Source organism: Macrobrachium nipponense, chromosome 5, assembly GCF_015104395.2.
Source record: "Macrobrachium nipponense isolate FS-2020 chromosome 5, ASM1510439v2, whole genome shotgun sequence".
Taxonomy (NCBI): domain Eukaryota; kingdom Metazoa; phylum Arthropoda; class Malacostraca; order Decapoda; family Palaemonidae; genus Macrobrachium; species Macrobrachium nipponense.
Window position 1 is genome coordinate 95,638,036 of NC_061107.1, and position 16,062 is coordinate 95,654,097.

The 16,062-nt window shown below is 36.8% G+C and overlaps 1 protein-coding gene across 2 annotated transcripts; it reads right to left on the bottom strand.

The window, feature by feature from the left end:
• Positions 1-4,823: 4,823 nt before the first annotated feature.
• LOC135215525 (neoverrucotoxin subunit alpha-like) lies at positions 4,824-15,704 on the bottom strand. 2 transcript variants are annotated; one of them, XM_064250352.1, is made up of 2 exons: positions 13,497-15,480; positions 4,824-8,684 (listed from the first exon to the last, which is right to left on the bottom strand). In XM_064250352.1, exon 2 carries the CDS (start codon positions 6,021-6,023, stop codon positions 4,929-4,931), a length of 1,095 nt encoding a protein of 364 aa, XP_064106422.1. In that variant the 5' UTR covers positions 6,024-8,684; positions 13,497-15,480; the 3' UTR covers positions 4,824-4,928. The 2 variants fall into 2 exon arrangements, with proteins under 2 accessions (XP_064106422.1, XP_064106421.1); XM_064250351.1 differs by having other exon boundaries at positions 5,824-8,684; positions 13,497-15,704.
• Positions 15,705-16,062: the final 358 nt, after the last annotated feature.

The window sequence follows — 16,062 nt, forward strand, 5'->3', positions numbered from 1 at the left end:
AGATAGGCTGATAGGCTATTCGTAACCTTGTTCACACAACCAAAGTCAGACTGTATTACATAAATTAAGATAGAGAAACATTGCAAAAATTTTAAAGATTTTTGTTTATATTATTTGCAAAAAAAAAAAGAGCAGAGCTAGGCTATATAACAATCTGATGCTATTCACGATATAGCATGCTTATCTGATTCTTGGTAATTTTTTCATTTAAGACCATTTTTCATAAAATTATCATGCTTATGGTCCCATAAGCATTGTCTCTCCCCCGTATCTTCGACCAAAAACTGTTCTGGCAATCTTGTCAACTGTACCAAGAACTCCATCTTGTATCTGATGACTTGAAATGATAGCTCTCTGAAATATAAAAAAAACAATAAAATCGACGGTAGCGATGAGTTGAATTCGATCGGTACCGTTTTCAAAATTCGTGACGACGACACCAGAAAGTCGTCGTCAAAACATGAAAAGTCGACGTCAAATTCAAAAGTCAACGGAAGTTTCGCTAGTGTGACAGCGCCTTTAGTTGGTCAGGTGTCTTTTGATGCTCTCTTTAATAATATTCAAAATCTAGAGATTTTGAAGGGAGGGCTAGACCATCTGGAAGCTACCCAGAAGGGACATTATTAATTTAATCTGTTCTTTTCCAGAAGTATTTCAGAGTTCACCAGGTAGGACGAGGTTGCTTCAGCATGATGTAGATGTGGGCAGTGCTTCCCCCGTAAAACAGAGTCCTTATCGATTAAATCCAATGAAGAGGGACATAGTCGAGGAGGAAATAAAGTATATGCTGGAGCATGACCTCATCCAACCTTCGATAAGTCCTTGGAGCTCTCCGATTGTTCTGGTTAAGAAGTCTGATGGGAAGTACCGTATGTGTGTGGATTACCGTAAAGTTAATGCCAGTACTAAAAATGACTCCTTTCCTTTGCCCCGCATTGATGACTCTCTCGATGAGATAGGGTCTGCTAAATTTATTACTAAGTTGGATCTATTGAAAGGATATTAGCAAGTGCCTCTGTCTGATCGAGTCAGGGAAATTTCTGCTTTTGTAACTCCCTTTGGGCTTTACGAATGTAAAGTAATGCCTTCTGGGATGAAGAATGCTGCATGTACCTTTCAGCGGCTTATGAACAGAGTCATATGTGGTTTGGAAGGCACTGAAATTTATATTGATAATTTAGTTGTTCACAGCAATGATTGGCGAACTCATATGGTAAGGTTGAGAAAAGTGTTCGAAGCTTTGAGGGCCACCGGTCTTGTTGTGAACTTAGGTAAGTGTGAATTTGGCAAGGCCAAAGTATGTTATTTAGGTCATGAGGTTGGTTGGGGACAGGTAGCCCCTAAACTAGCCAATCTCGAGGCCATTATAAATTTGAAGAGGCCGTGCAATGTCAGAGAAGTTTGGAGAGTTCTTTGCATGATGGGCTATTATAGGCGGTTTGTGCGAAACTTCTCGGACATTGCTCAGCCGCTATTAAGCTGTTAGAAAAAGGACAGTAATTTGTGTGGTCTCCTCAATGTGAAGAGTCTTTTATTAAACTTAAATTGGTGTTGGTGTCAAACCCAATATTAATGTTCCCTGATTTTCAGAAACCTTTCATTATTGGTGTGGATGCCAGTGATGTAGGCATTGGGGGAGCAGAGAAAGGTACTCCACTATCGAGAAGGAGGCCTTGGTCTTGGTTCGTACTCTTCAACATTTTAAACCCTATGTGACGAATTTCTCTCTCCCTATAGAGATTTGGACTGGCCACAATCCTCTAATGTTTATCGAACGGATGAAAGGATCCAACCAGAGGATTTTAAGGAGGCTCTGCAGTTGCAGGAATTCTCTCTGTTAATCAAACATATTAATTAAGGGATCTGAGAACCATATTCCCGTTGCCCCTTCTTGTATGTAGTCTTAGCTTATGTCCCTCCCTCGCCCTTCTCGTGTATTCTTTGGGTTTGTGAGTCTATTTTTCGCTGGAAAATATGATGGCAAGTATGAGCGTGGGTATGAGTGAGTCATTAGCTTAGAGTTTAGTTTAGATATAGGTTTGGTTAAGTGCATTGTTTTTGTATGTTTAGCCTCAGTAAGGTTTATCATTCTTTTTTTTTTTCTTTCTTTTTTTGGTTGACACACTCGTTCGAGTTTTGGTTTAGCCTTCTTTAAGGTGCACTATTGACCGGTTTGGTAAGTTTTCTTCGTGAAGCTATGCTTCTTTTTTCATGTGTATTTTAATAATATTCGTAACCTTTATTTTTCTAGGTTGTTCAAATATTTCTTTCTATGGCTTTGTATCTCTAGAATATTATGATAATTTCTTTTTATTTCAGTATTCTTACTGCATTTGATTTTTTAAAAAATGTATTCTATGTGAATAATTTTTTGTTTTGTTTTGGGGGAGGAAGGTATTAGGTTAAAATAATATTATTATTATTACTTTTGTTGGTTTAAATCAACCTTGTTTACATTTAAGTTAAGTTTTTGCTTAGTATGTTTACTCTTGTGTTACCGTGAAGTTAAGTGGCTTTACGATCGTTTGTCAGTGTTTTGCGCCTCCTCCTCCTCCTTTGTGTATTGGTGAACTATGGTTTTAATGATTGTTTTATTCTTTTGTTTTGAGTGTTTATAAACACTGGGAAGGTGATGAGTGGACATGGTGGACCAGTCAACGGCAGTTCGGGTCTTGACAAGTTCTCACCTAGACTATTTCCCGTCGCAGCATATATTTGGATATATTTGGAGGACGACTTTGGATACTTTCCTTTCGGACCACGCACTTGGATATCTCCCTAACGAATTCTGGAAGACGCAAATATACGTCTGTTGTGTGTGTCCCTGAATCACCCCTATTTCTCGCGCAGGTGTTGTCACCTGCGACCTTCACACTGCTGTGGGTAGTTTTTGACATGGTGTTCATCAATAAGCTGACTTATTTGGTATGCGAGAAAAATAAGCATGCCTAAATACACTAAAAGATGCTATAACTTCACATCATAAATGAAGAAATGTACATTTTTCTAGGCTTTTTATTTCCTCATGGCTACAGTGTGCGGGGTAGGCAAGAGAGAATATTGGAATAGAGCATCTGATTGATATTGCTCTGTGTTTCCAAATACTGTGAGTTACTGTAAATACTTTTATTCCTTAAATTACTTTTGTACCAACGTTCCAGATATGCGGGTGGTGTTTCATTAGATAGTAGTTCATTTTTATTTCAATTGAGGTGTTTTGTTCATGCGTTTTCAATAACAATTTTCGCCAAAAGATATTTGTATCATATAGATGCAGTTACTAAATACATTATCTTCTTACTATGCAATTAACTAATAAATTCGATTTTCGTAATTTGTGGGCTTTGCTACCGGCCAGAGACAGAAATCACGCTCTATCTCACGCCCTTTGCTGCACGCCGTGGCATAGGGCATGTCCTACGTAGCAACAATAATGCCCTTGGTGCCACAGACAATGAACAAGCGAATGAGACCTACCGACCAATAGAAATTCAACACTCCAGTGACGTCTCATTTTACATTGAAGGATTAGCTTACATGTTCTCATGCTATATTTAAAACCGTTTTTGTTAACTTGTAATCCAAACCTGAAGACGTCGCAGAAAGGCAGAGAAAAGGCTTGTCAGCTATATAAAAAGTAAATGGTAATAATAACGCCATTAACTTCAATATGAGTAGCATAAGAGAGAAAATATGCCCAAATACCATATACAGTATATGATATGATATGATATGATATATGTATATATTATATATTATATATATATATATATATATATAATATATATATATATATATATATATATATTATATATGTGTATAATATGTGTATATGTATATATATATATGTATATATATATATATATAATATATATATATATATTATATATCATATACTTTATATGGTATTTGAGCATATTTTCTCTCTTATGCTATTCATATTGAGAGGCTGACTGCTGCATCCTCTTCCAACGACATTCATGATGACACGGAGCTATTGGTATGTCCAAAAGACACTTTATAGACAAGTTGCTCGTTAAAACAACATATACGTAGAAACCTCAGGGAATTACACAAGAAAGCATCATATTTCCTCTGATGCATAATTAAGGTTTTGAATAAAAAAAATTAACAGTTTTTTGCGTTCTGGGGTAAAATATTATATAGAATATAAATATCACTGGAAAGTTTTCAAGATGTTGTATTTCTCCCACTGCAGTAGAATAAATTCATGATGGAAAATCCAGTCATTGTTTTTGACTGGTTACTATGTAACTTAATGCCAAGAAAACACCTGAAGGGGATGTAGTGAGATACAATATTTCAAGGTATTAACAACAGCCATGGATGGTAAATGTTCTTTATCTTTTTTTATTTTATCAATAAGATTTTCATAATTATTTCTCATAAGAATTTCATTAACAAAGTTTTCATCAAAAAGCAAAGGTTTGGGCATCTAAATGTTCATTGCAATTGCTCAGCTTTTACTAGGTTCAGACTAATAACGATTTCCTGTTGTAGAAATATTCTATTGACACGATGTTCTCCTAATCCAACAACATGAGGAAAAAATGGTTCATTTCAGAAATTCAGACAGTATTACAAACAATTATTCTATTTCAGTCATTTAACAGCAGTAATAAATGCACAAATGCATATAACTGTTGATTGGATAATATTAGCATTTATGACACACGCGCGCGCACACACACACACACACACACACACACACACACACACACATATATATATATATATATATATATATATATATATATATATATATATATATGTATATATATATATATATATAATATATATATATATATATATATATATATATATATATAACTTCAATATAAAAGCTTTGGTGACAAGTATTTTTTTAATAAAGAAGTCAATAGGATCTATGATCTTCAAAACATAATCTAAGTAAAAATGTTCTTAATAAAGTTCTTAGTTTGAGACCAGTAGCCACTCTTCTTTTGTTTGTTTTCTTCTTCTATCTTTTTCTTGATCTCCAAGAAAGGGTCAAATCCCTTGTCAGCGACTTCCTTCATGTACTTCGCCTTTTCCCTGACAGCCTGCAGGTGCTTGGCCCGAGTCTGCCATCCTGGTTGGGCTTGTGATTTCTCAGACTCGATCAGGATGTCTATGTACTCCACGGTAGAGAGAGGATTCGGTTTCAGTGCGATTTCTTTCAGTCTCTTGAGGCTTTTTCTCACAGTTTCGGTCATACCCAGAACCTTTATTTGAACTGCCTCAAATTCTTCCTCTACCTCTTTTACAAGTTGTTCAGCAGAAAGTTTCTTTTCCGTTGCCTCTTCATATCGACGCCTTAGGTCCTCTGCAGTTTTTGTTACTTCAACCTGCTTACAAATATATTTGTATGGGATATTTCCATGCATTTTCCAATGACACTGACCAGGGCAAATACGACAATTCTCATCTGTAATCGCCCAGCATCCATGTTTTTGATCATTATTCCTTATAGCACAGTTTTCATGGCAAGTACGGCGGCACTCTAGACAGTTTGTTATAAACTGTCCATCAGGAATTGGCTCTGTCACAAAGGTCTCTTCAGTAACTGTGTAGGTGAAGTTCCTGTTCCTGTCAATATCAGCCTGATGTGTTATGAGGACTTCTACTTCATTCCTTAGTTGATCTAATTTATGCAGTCCAGTCTGAATATCTACCTGGAGGCCAGTTACTGAAACTTCTAGAACCTCTTTAGTTAGGGTGAGGCTCCTACTCTGAGTCAAGTTCAGGCCTTCTATAAGTCTCACAAAACTCTTCTCTCCCATTTCCCAAAACATGGTATCGAAGGTACTGACTTCGTCATCACCATTATCTTGTTCTTCCCTTTCTGGTTCTTTGCAACGTGCATATAGTGCAGAATTGTTGAATTTGAAGAATTTTCTGTATGGTATCGTTTCTTCTTTAATGCCACTAAGGACTTGAGGTTTTTTGTCCATCAGCAAAAGTAAGTAACAGGAATATGTTATCACCAATATCCTTTCCATAGAGTGTCAGTATTTGATCAAAAATGTAAATATGCGTTGGAGTAAGTCTTGGAAGAGATGACTGAACAACAAATCCAACTGCATCAATTTTGTCAACACCTCCTACACCTTTCGTTGTGAAAAATTTGCGTATTTGTTCTGTAATTTCCTGATCTCTTCCTATGCCTTGAACATCGACAAAACCTGGTGTATCAATGATTGTGAGAGAATAAGGTATTCTAAAACCTTCTTGGTGATGCATTGTGTACGGTGATACTTCACTAGTTTGGCTTTTGGCTTGGTTGTCACTTTCCGGCTCTGTGATCAATTTGAAACGAAAGTTATCATCCCAGTTAACAGCAAATACATAGTTAATTAGTCCATTGATTAAAGTGGTTTTACCTGATCCAGTAGAACCAACAAGCATGATGACCTTTTCTGGCATGGCATCTTTCCCATTTCCAAATTCAAATTTCTGAAGTTTATATTTCTTGTGAGATGCAACAAGTTTTAGATTTGGCTTATATATCTTGATATTACCATCCTTTATTTTCACTGATTGCCTACATAAATGAGATTTAAAGACCACATCTTTCTTCATTTCTATCCTCAAATCATTACTTAATTCACTATCAAGACTCTTGCCACAGTGTTCACTCTCACAATAAACCTTGAACCTACAGGTAACGTTTGGATTTAAATACATATTAATTGATTGATTTTCAAATGGCAATGAGCTTACTACTTTCCAGTCAGACCCTTCTTCTTGTTGCTTAACTAAATATTTGATTCTTGTGCACTGAGAACCAATGTGAAGCGGCTTTGACCACTTAATCCATATTTCTGAAGAACATATCTGCCAGGCCTCAGGTTTCCCAGGTGGACTAGTTGGCCTTGTTTTAACAGCGCCACTTATTTGGCCCTTAACACTAACTCCAAGTTAGCGAACACTGAATGCTAACACTATACTCACAGCCAGGACTGAGACCCTGAATGCAATGACTTGTAACATTAGAATCTGCATTCTGAATAATAGGTGGATTATTTCCAGTAGTGTCTTCACAGACAATCTTGTACTGGTCGATGTTTGATGCACCATGAAGGGGTTTTTCCCACTGAACCAAAATGCTCTCATGTGTAGTAGCAATATTGTTTACATTTACTTTCCTTGGGGTAGAAGGTATTGCAAAGTCTTCATTGAGGAGTCTACCATTATTATAGTACTTTGTCTTAGCTTGGAATTCATTTGAATCAGAAACGTCCTCTGCAACAAGGAAGCTAACATCAGTGTTCTCTTTATTATTATCAAAGAAGTCTCTGAAATTTCTTGCCTTTTCCATCATTGAACTTTCATTTTCTGTTATCCTCAGAGGGATTTTAGCATTTCCAGCTGTGAAGTCCAAATCACTGTTAAGATCCTCTTCTTTGATGTATTTTGACATGTTTATCAAATGTGAATCAGATTTAGGGATCAAAATTGAAAAACACAGAACTTGTGAATGATGAGGACTCATAACCTTTGACTGTAAGTCGCCTGGCTTTGATGCAAACTCAATCTGCTGAAGAGAGAAAGTGTATTGCAAAAGTATTTTTACTTGGCTTTCTTTTGTTGCCATCCATCTGCATAGAGCTTCATTTCGAAATGGAGAGAAATCCCTTTTTTTCAGCATATTTGCTAACTCACTCTCCTCTTTATTTCCACCTCTGATACTTGGAAGAATTTGTGCTACCTCTTTTTGAAATACCAGTTTATAAGTAGCCAATAAAGATTTAAATTCCTGAATTTCTGCTTTAATTCCATGAAAATTATTAACTGCTTCTGATCTCAGAAGATCATTGCATTTCACATCCAGTTTATACAGATCTTCCAAATAATTTTCTGTGTCCTTAACAAGAACAGCACTGATCTCTCTGACAAGTTTAGAAGCCTTGCTGTCTAGTTTGGCAAGTGGATATAAGCATGCAATTATTGGTACAGCATTTTCTCCCTTTTTTCCAATGATATTTGGCATCTCTTTGTATAGACGAACAGCTTCTTCAAATGTCAATGGGTTTTCTTTAGGTAAAAAATCTCCAAAGTACCTGCAGCTAAATTTCCGGGATTCCTTTTTCTCATCTTCACTTAGATCTAACTCTCCTTTCCCATTAATCTCCAAGGATGGAATGGACTTGACTATAGTATGAAGATTTCCGCTAACATTCTTGTCTAATGAATTTGAAGACAACTCCTTCTCGAAAACAAAGAAAGCATTGCCTCCATATGTAATCCCTGTTACAACATGCGTGGCGGCACCATGATCAAAAACTTCTGGGTGCTCAATCTTTCCCTTCCCTAACTGTTCCATCGTCATTGTTTCAGTTTTAGTTGTGCATTTGTATTTTAAGGTTACCCTTTCCACGTGATTTGAAGATTTTCTGTTGTCAAGGTATTTCCCAGAACCAGACACATCCACCATCCCTCCAAAAAAGCTAAGTTTTAAGCCAATGTTGCCATTCAGTGCAGAAGACTTGTCTTCAAAAGTATCAGATACGATGATTTCAAAGTCAGCTGATTCAAGTTTTTGTACCTTTTTTCCATCCGGAGTTTTTTGACCCCACAATGTAATCCTCTGTAAGTCTATTCGCCATTTTGAAAATTATTTCTTTCTGTGTAGAGTGTTATCCAAGCGGTAATCTCATTACCTGTAAAGGAAGGAAAAATTATATTTGTTAATCGATCAAAACTATCTTACAAGGAAACTATTAAATTTCATTTTAGAAAAGCCTACATGCATTCGTTATTTGAGCTCAAATTATATATCTAATCAAATATGCGACAAAAAAAAAGACGACTTCCATAAATAACTAACCAAACGTACATGAAATGCCATCTTTAACACTGTAAATGTTATCTAAAATATATCAATGAAAATTTATTTAGGAAATGGGAAAATACGTTTCAAAAACTCTGGAATAATAATACTTTATCAGAAAACCTAATAAAGCATATTTATCTGTGTTTAAATACATAAACAAATACGTAAGTGCAAAACTAAGTGAGCCTTCAAAGCTAATGTCTACACTCAACAGGCGTATTCGTTAGCCATCGATTATTGAGATACTATTGAGATAAGCAATTAACATCTAATTGGGAAGATGCGTTATAAAAGTTAGCAATATGATCAATGTTATGGACCGTAAACCAACAAAGTAGAATATTAAAGGTGTAGAGAATTAAGGTTTATTGCTATATATTTTCTACTCATACCAAACATAAACTAGGATGTCTATACAACCTATGGTTGCCTTGGTACAGCTGCCCAAAAAGCCTCTGATTAATTAGAAAAACTTTAATTATTATGCAATACTTATATTGACTTTTTCATGGTACTAGGATATCAGTACTAAGAGAATTATTACTGAACCAGCATTAGTCATTCATTAACTAAAATATAATACAAATCGATAGTAATTATTTGTGAAGTTATTCATTGAAACTTGATTCACATGCACTATTTTCGATCAACATATGTGACAATCATAACCATTTGGTCGTCAAGAATTAATTCTCTTTAGTTCACACTGGCAGGTCAAATGAGATACGGATCTTTGCAAGAAGATATGTATGTGAATGGCCTAGTCAATTTGCTCTTAAGGCCTCTATCGATAAAGCTACCCCATAACCCTAGACTAACACTATTGTTGTCATGTAGTTTCTACATTCTTTGGTCAAACATTTCGTCTAGTGTATTGTTGTAGTGTTATCAGGTCGTGCTGCAGTGCTATACCGTTGTTGTTGTTCTTGTGACCTCATGTACGTTTGCTGAACCTAGGCCAAGCAAAGAGGAAGGATTCACTAGGGTTTTGGGAGAGGTTTATCAGGTCAAGGCCTTTTGGCCAAGATCAAAGTGCATTGTGAGATAATTGTTTGACTGCGCAATTCATATACATCGAGCAGAAATCCGTATCCAATGATTAAAACGCAGGAAGTGAAAAAGTTATGCTAAAACCCAGAATCTCTTAATCGGAACTGATTAGTGCATAGGTGGTAAGTGCAGCTCATAAGTTTACATAAATACACTAAAGGGCAACAAGAAGTTTGTTAGAGGAGCGCAAAGATGCTTTCCCCTGAGATGGAACAATGATTCCTCTCTGGTGAGCAGAGGTTTATGAGAACTGATCTAGAGACACATCCACATATGCGCAAATGCAAACGAGCACGCACATAAATCATTATCTGTGTAATGCCGTCTTAACCAAGAACTGAAAAAACACATCATACAGCAAACAGATAAACGAAAGAAACACTAAGTCATCTTCAGACATCCAAGGAAATCCTTATCTAAGCACTCATATCCTGTGTACAACGGCGTTGAGTAGAACAACAGAAGATTCTCTTTCTGTAGAAGTGTTTTATACATTCTCCTGAAATACTTCATGCTATAAAAAAAATGCCGAAGGAGACATTAAAAGAAATGGGACAGTTCTCAAAATCACATCAGTTCTCCAAAGAAGAACTCTGAGGGATGAAGGCTTCTACCTCTGTCAATTGTTTCAGTATCCACAGGCGTATTGCCTACCAATCCTGTCAGCTGTGAGCTTCTGCAGAGGTCAAGGGTCAAGAAAAATCAACCTACTGAGAAACCAAGAGGATGTACCCTTGAAAAAACATTCTTTCCTAAGGGAAATATGTATGTTATCACAAATGATATGGAGACACATGCAGTAAGTATGTGTATATATATATATATATATATATATATATATATATATATATTATATATATATATATATATATATATATATACAGACATATGTATGTTATCACAAATGATATGGAGACACAATGCAGTAAGTATGTATGTATATATATATATATATATATATATATATATATATATATATATATATATATTATATATATATATATATATCTATAGCATGAAGTATATAATATATATATATATATATATATATATATATATATATATATATACATACATACTTACTGCATGTGTCTCCATATCATTTGTGATAACATACATATTTCCCTTAGGAAAGAATGGTTTTTCAAGGGTACATCCTCTTGGTTTCTCAGTAGGTTGATTTTTCTTGACCTTTGACCTCTGCAGAAGCTCACAGCTGGCAGGACTGGTAGGCAATACGCCTGTGGATACTGAAACAATTGACAGAGGTAGAAGCCTTCATCCCTCAGAGTTCTTCTTTGGAGAACTGATGTGATTTTGAGAACTGTCCCATTTCTTTTAATGTCTCCTTCGGCATTTTTTTTATAGCATGAAGTATTTCAGGAGAATGTATATAACACTTCTACAGAAAGAGAATCTTCTGTTGTTCTACTCAACGCCGTTGTACACAGGATATGAGTGCTTAGATAAGGATTTCCTTGGTTGTCTGAAGATGACTTAGTGTTTCTTTCGTTTATCTGTTTGCTGTATGATGTGTTTTTTCAGTTCTTGGTTAAGACGGCATTGCACAGATGATGATTTATGAAATCAAATTATTAAACAGAACAGATAAGTGGTAAACATGTTTGCGTGAGTTTATGTCCTTTCATTCCCTTGTTCATTTCCTTTATGATATGAATGCTCTCTTTATAAAAAGCACTGATTTTGCTTCATTAGTAGAGTCATTACGAAGAGTGCATCGGATCATCCGTCATGAATACTGTTTTCGACTTCTGGGGATTACATGTAATATAATTTTTCATATCGAGTGAATTATTTTTATTTTATTCACATTTAGTATGACTAGGAATGACCTTTATATTTTTAGTATTTGTCAAAATATTATTGTCAGTAAAATAACACATGATTTATACCATGGGCAATACTTTTTACTACGAAAGTAAACTAAACTGAAAGTTTTTTCTTCAGCAAACTTATTTCAAACGTGAACAGCAGAATCATCTCTCTCTCTCTCTCTCTCTCTCTCTCTCTCTCTCTCTCTCTCTCTCTCTCTCTCTCGTTACTAACATGTTACTGTTGTTATACTCTTTTGATATTGAATCATGTCCACATCGAATTCAGTATGGGTAACTCACATCAGTATTTTGCTGCCATACAGCACAACTTTGGCATTGCAGTTGTCACTGCCAACAGGAATTTCACTGATTTACGTAGGTACTTTATTCTATAATCAGCCGTAACAGCTGCCAAATCTTCGTGGTACGAAAGATCATAATTTTATAAATGAAAATAGGATCGTTAAGTGCTGACACACTGAAATCTGCAAGCATCTGTCAGTAGTTGGAGCACAAAGAGTATCGAACTTGTCGCATGAGCATAAAAGCGTTTGGGTTTTGAAATGATGGTGGCAGAAGGCCAATCTATGCATGCGTGCATAGGTTCAAGTTCTGTTAAATAAACCAACTCCAAAGATATGGTGAATCAGTACACACAAACGAAATAAAAAAGGATACATATTTATTGGAGAACATCAGGTTTACAATAATATATTGGGTGGAAAAAATTGCCATGATGAACGAAAATATAAAAAAGAACGATTGAAAAATATATAGAGCGTTTGACATCAGAACACCACGAATGAAAGGAAAACCAGAGGAAAACTTTAATAAAAATAATAATTAAACTGCGTATTAAAAACCACTAAGTGGCAAGGAAGAAACAGCGATAAGATATAATAAATCTTTCTCACGCTAAGAGAACGACACCCCATAATCCCCACCACTTCACCTTGGCTCCTACCATGTTTCTTGGAATCTCCTTTCCCGAGGAGTTCCCGGTGTATTGTAACAAAATACCACACATCAGCTTCCTATAAACCTCTTTGTTGTCCCTTTTATCACTCAGCCTTCAATCACCAATTTGCCCCAACCAATCTTTGCATGATCAAACGTTTCGGTTCTCCCATATTCTTAAGAGCTACTATTCGCTATTTCTGCGTCCCAACGCAAGGGTTTCCTTAAGACTTAAATTATAGTAAGTGACAAAAGACCAAATAATACTTACTAGTTTAGAAGAATGAGAACCATCTCCACTAATGCTAATTGTGGGAACTGTCACTTGTCAAAATTCATCCGGGTCCTTTCAGTTGGGTGGTGAGAGGGACTCTGCAAAAGCCTTCTCGAACCAGTAAAAGGGATTGGTTTATTCTGGAAGGTCGCCATGGAAACTCAGCGGATTAATCTAATTTACATTTATTTCCAAGATAAAGGCAAGGCACATAGGGCCCACGTGGGGAGAATGCCGTATACTGTCTGGATCACTCCTATCTTTCACAATATGGAAAAAATGGCCAAATTCGACATCCACTGCAATGCTGGTTTAATCACACACAAGGGGAGGAACTCAAGATCTTAAATGAAATGCTCAATGAAGATCTTGATCTTGGACATCTCACAGGGGTAGCACATGCCACGATGGTGGACAAAGGATGTTCAGTAGAGAAGTGATAAAAAGGAAATTTGAAAATGGAAATAGCAAGATTCGACTTGGAGAAAAAGGGCTGGTTGGATTTTCCACTTTCTAGACATACCTTTAGTCCTTAGTGACTTGCACATATATTGTGATGTCTGGTGAGGGACCAAACCAGCGATGACGAAACAAAGGGCTGACAACAAGTCAGTCAGAGGCAAGCACATCTGCCCGCTTAAGTAGCTGGAGTGGACTGAGACCGAATCAGGGCATTTTCAAGCGGCCTAGGATCACTCACGGACTACAGCATTGTCTGGAAAGATGCAAAAACACAGCCAGCAGATTTGTGGGGAAAGAGGTCTAAAGCTAGGAGTACCTAAAGCCTACCAAGAAGCCCATATAACCCCTGCGACCTGCCCTTCTTACCCTAAATAAGGTCTAGTTGTTAACAGATTATTTTCACCCCAGACCAGACATGCCAAACCCCCCAATGCTTTAAAGGTGGGAGTAAAAATGGCTGCTCTTCTAGTAAATATTTAATTTAATAACAGCTGGGTAGACGAGGCGATCTACAAACGTAAAAGCTCCCCCTGTTAAGAAGGTATTCACTCTCTTTCAGGCGTGAAGGCCTTGGCTAATAAGTCTATCGCCTCAACTAAACAGTTCTCCTTCTCTAACTGAGGTTTTAGAGCAGCGATACGGCTAGCTACAATGGTCTACCTAACTTATAGGTGGAGATGCTATGTGTACTAACTTGATGAATTAATGATGTAGTCTAGCCTAAATGAGAACTACTGGTCGTCTGTAATGACAGGCAACTCTACCCCTATGTAAGGTTACTTGATAATTCTACTTGCTACTACCCTAGTGCCCTGGTACTAAATTATTAGCCTAACCTACGCATTACAATTAATTAGAGACACAATCATTCCAGAATGTAGTACATAATAATGGAGGTTTATTGAACCTGAATTGTTAAAATATGTAAGATGAGGTAATGATGCATGAGAGTGATGATTGGTTAGTAATGTACCAGGATGGAAATTTAATGAGGTAATCTTGACATTTAGGTGAGGGTTAGTAGTACAACTTCTAAGGGTTAGAGGATTAGTCTACTGGCAGAGATAAGGCTGGCTACCTTCTCTGGGTAGGTGCCAGGATAACCCTGCAAATTAATGTGACACTGTACCTAGGGCACAGGTGCCGAGGAGAGCATGTGGCTCTTTGGTTAGTTCGTGAATTTGTTACATCCCTTCTTTGTCTTCTCATTTCTCCAGGGCCTGCCTACACCAGTCCTAGGAGTGGACGGAGGCACCAACTCTGGGCAAAGGCCAGAAACGCCATCGGGAGCAGAGGCAGTGGTAGCCCTAGGGACTACAGGCGAACACCCTACTTCAGCATCTGCAGCAATCATTGTAGAGGTGGAACCTACTGCAGGGGAGTCCCTCAATTCGGCTGCTGCGATAGTCGTCGTAAGGGTAAGACTCCAGGCTGACTCCTGGTCGGGCAGTTCCTGGTCGCCGAGAGAAGGTGTAACTATGAGGTCTGCTGGAGGTTCATCCTCGGCTGACAGAGGAGATGGTGAAGAAGAATCGTGGACTGGAGCTGGGCAATGGGCTGCGTTAAGCTCCATGCTTGTGGGAGGATCTCCTATAGGAGTATCCTTGATTAAGTTAGGAACAAAATCCAGATATAATGAATTTTTCTTACAGAAATTTTGTATGCCATTTCTATCTTAAATAGTGATTGTAGCAGATTAATTTTCTCAAACTACGATTAACTAATGCTTAAATATTTATTAAAGAATCCAGGTAAGTCAGTCCCCAGGTTACATCAGGTTTGGGTTAAGTCGTTCCAGACTTAAGGCGCTTAGCTCATCGTACTGTTAACCTTCTTTACGCTGTAACCCGGACTTACATCGCTTTTGTATTTATTGCCATTATAATTATGATGATTCGGGTTAATGCGATTTACAGCTTACAGCACCCTGCCGGGAATGGAGACTCCGCCGTAACCTGGGGACTGTATCTGGAAAAACTCTAAGGAATCAATCCCTCGAGTGCGTTTTAAATGTTTCTTATATTAGTTGAAAAGTGAAATTATGTAAATGATAAAGCCATGGATTATTGGTCACGAATAAATTAATTGAGCTTTTAGATATTTAGAATATATTTATCTTTGCTTTAATTATAAATAATGTTTACTGTTTACTCTTTCATGATGGAAATTATTTGTTATGTTAACGGCATTCTAAATATAATCTCCCCAGGATCATTCTGTTATAATTAATGAAACAAACGTTAATTTCCATTCCTCTCTCTCTCTCTCTCTCTCTCTCTCTCTTCTCCTCTCTCTCTCTCTCTCTCACAATAGTTACTAAAACATTAACTAGAATAGTTAATTTAAAGTGTGCATGAACTACTGGCTAAATGCGTGAGACAGAGAGAGAGAGAGAGAGAGAGAGAGAGAGAGAGGGGGGGGGGAGGGGGGGGGGGGGCGTTTAATGTTTATTATAAGTTGTATATGGATAATTTTTTATTAATGAAGGGGGTAATGGACACTCAAAAGTTTTTATTTACCTTTTTAATGACCCTTTTTTTTATATACTAGCATGAAATAGTAAATGTGCTGGAGTTAACTTCGTTGAAGAAAAAGACTGCGCACTTCGATAGTGGAAATTATGTTTG

Bases quoted from the DNA above. Each gene is read 5' to 3' on its own strand.
- LOC135215525 (XM_064250351.1), bottom strand. From the start codon at position 8,458: ATGGTGGATGTGTCTGGTTCTGGGAAATACCTTGACAACAGAAAATCT.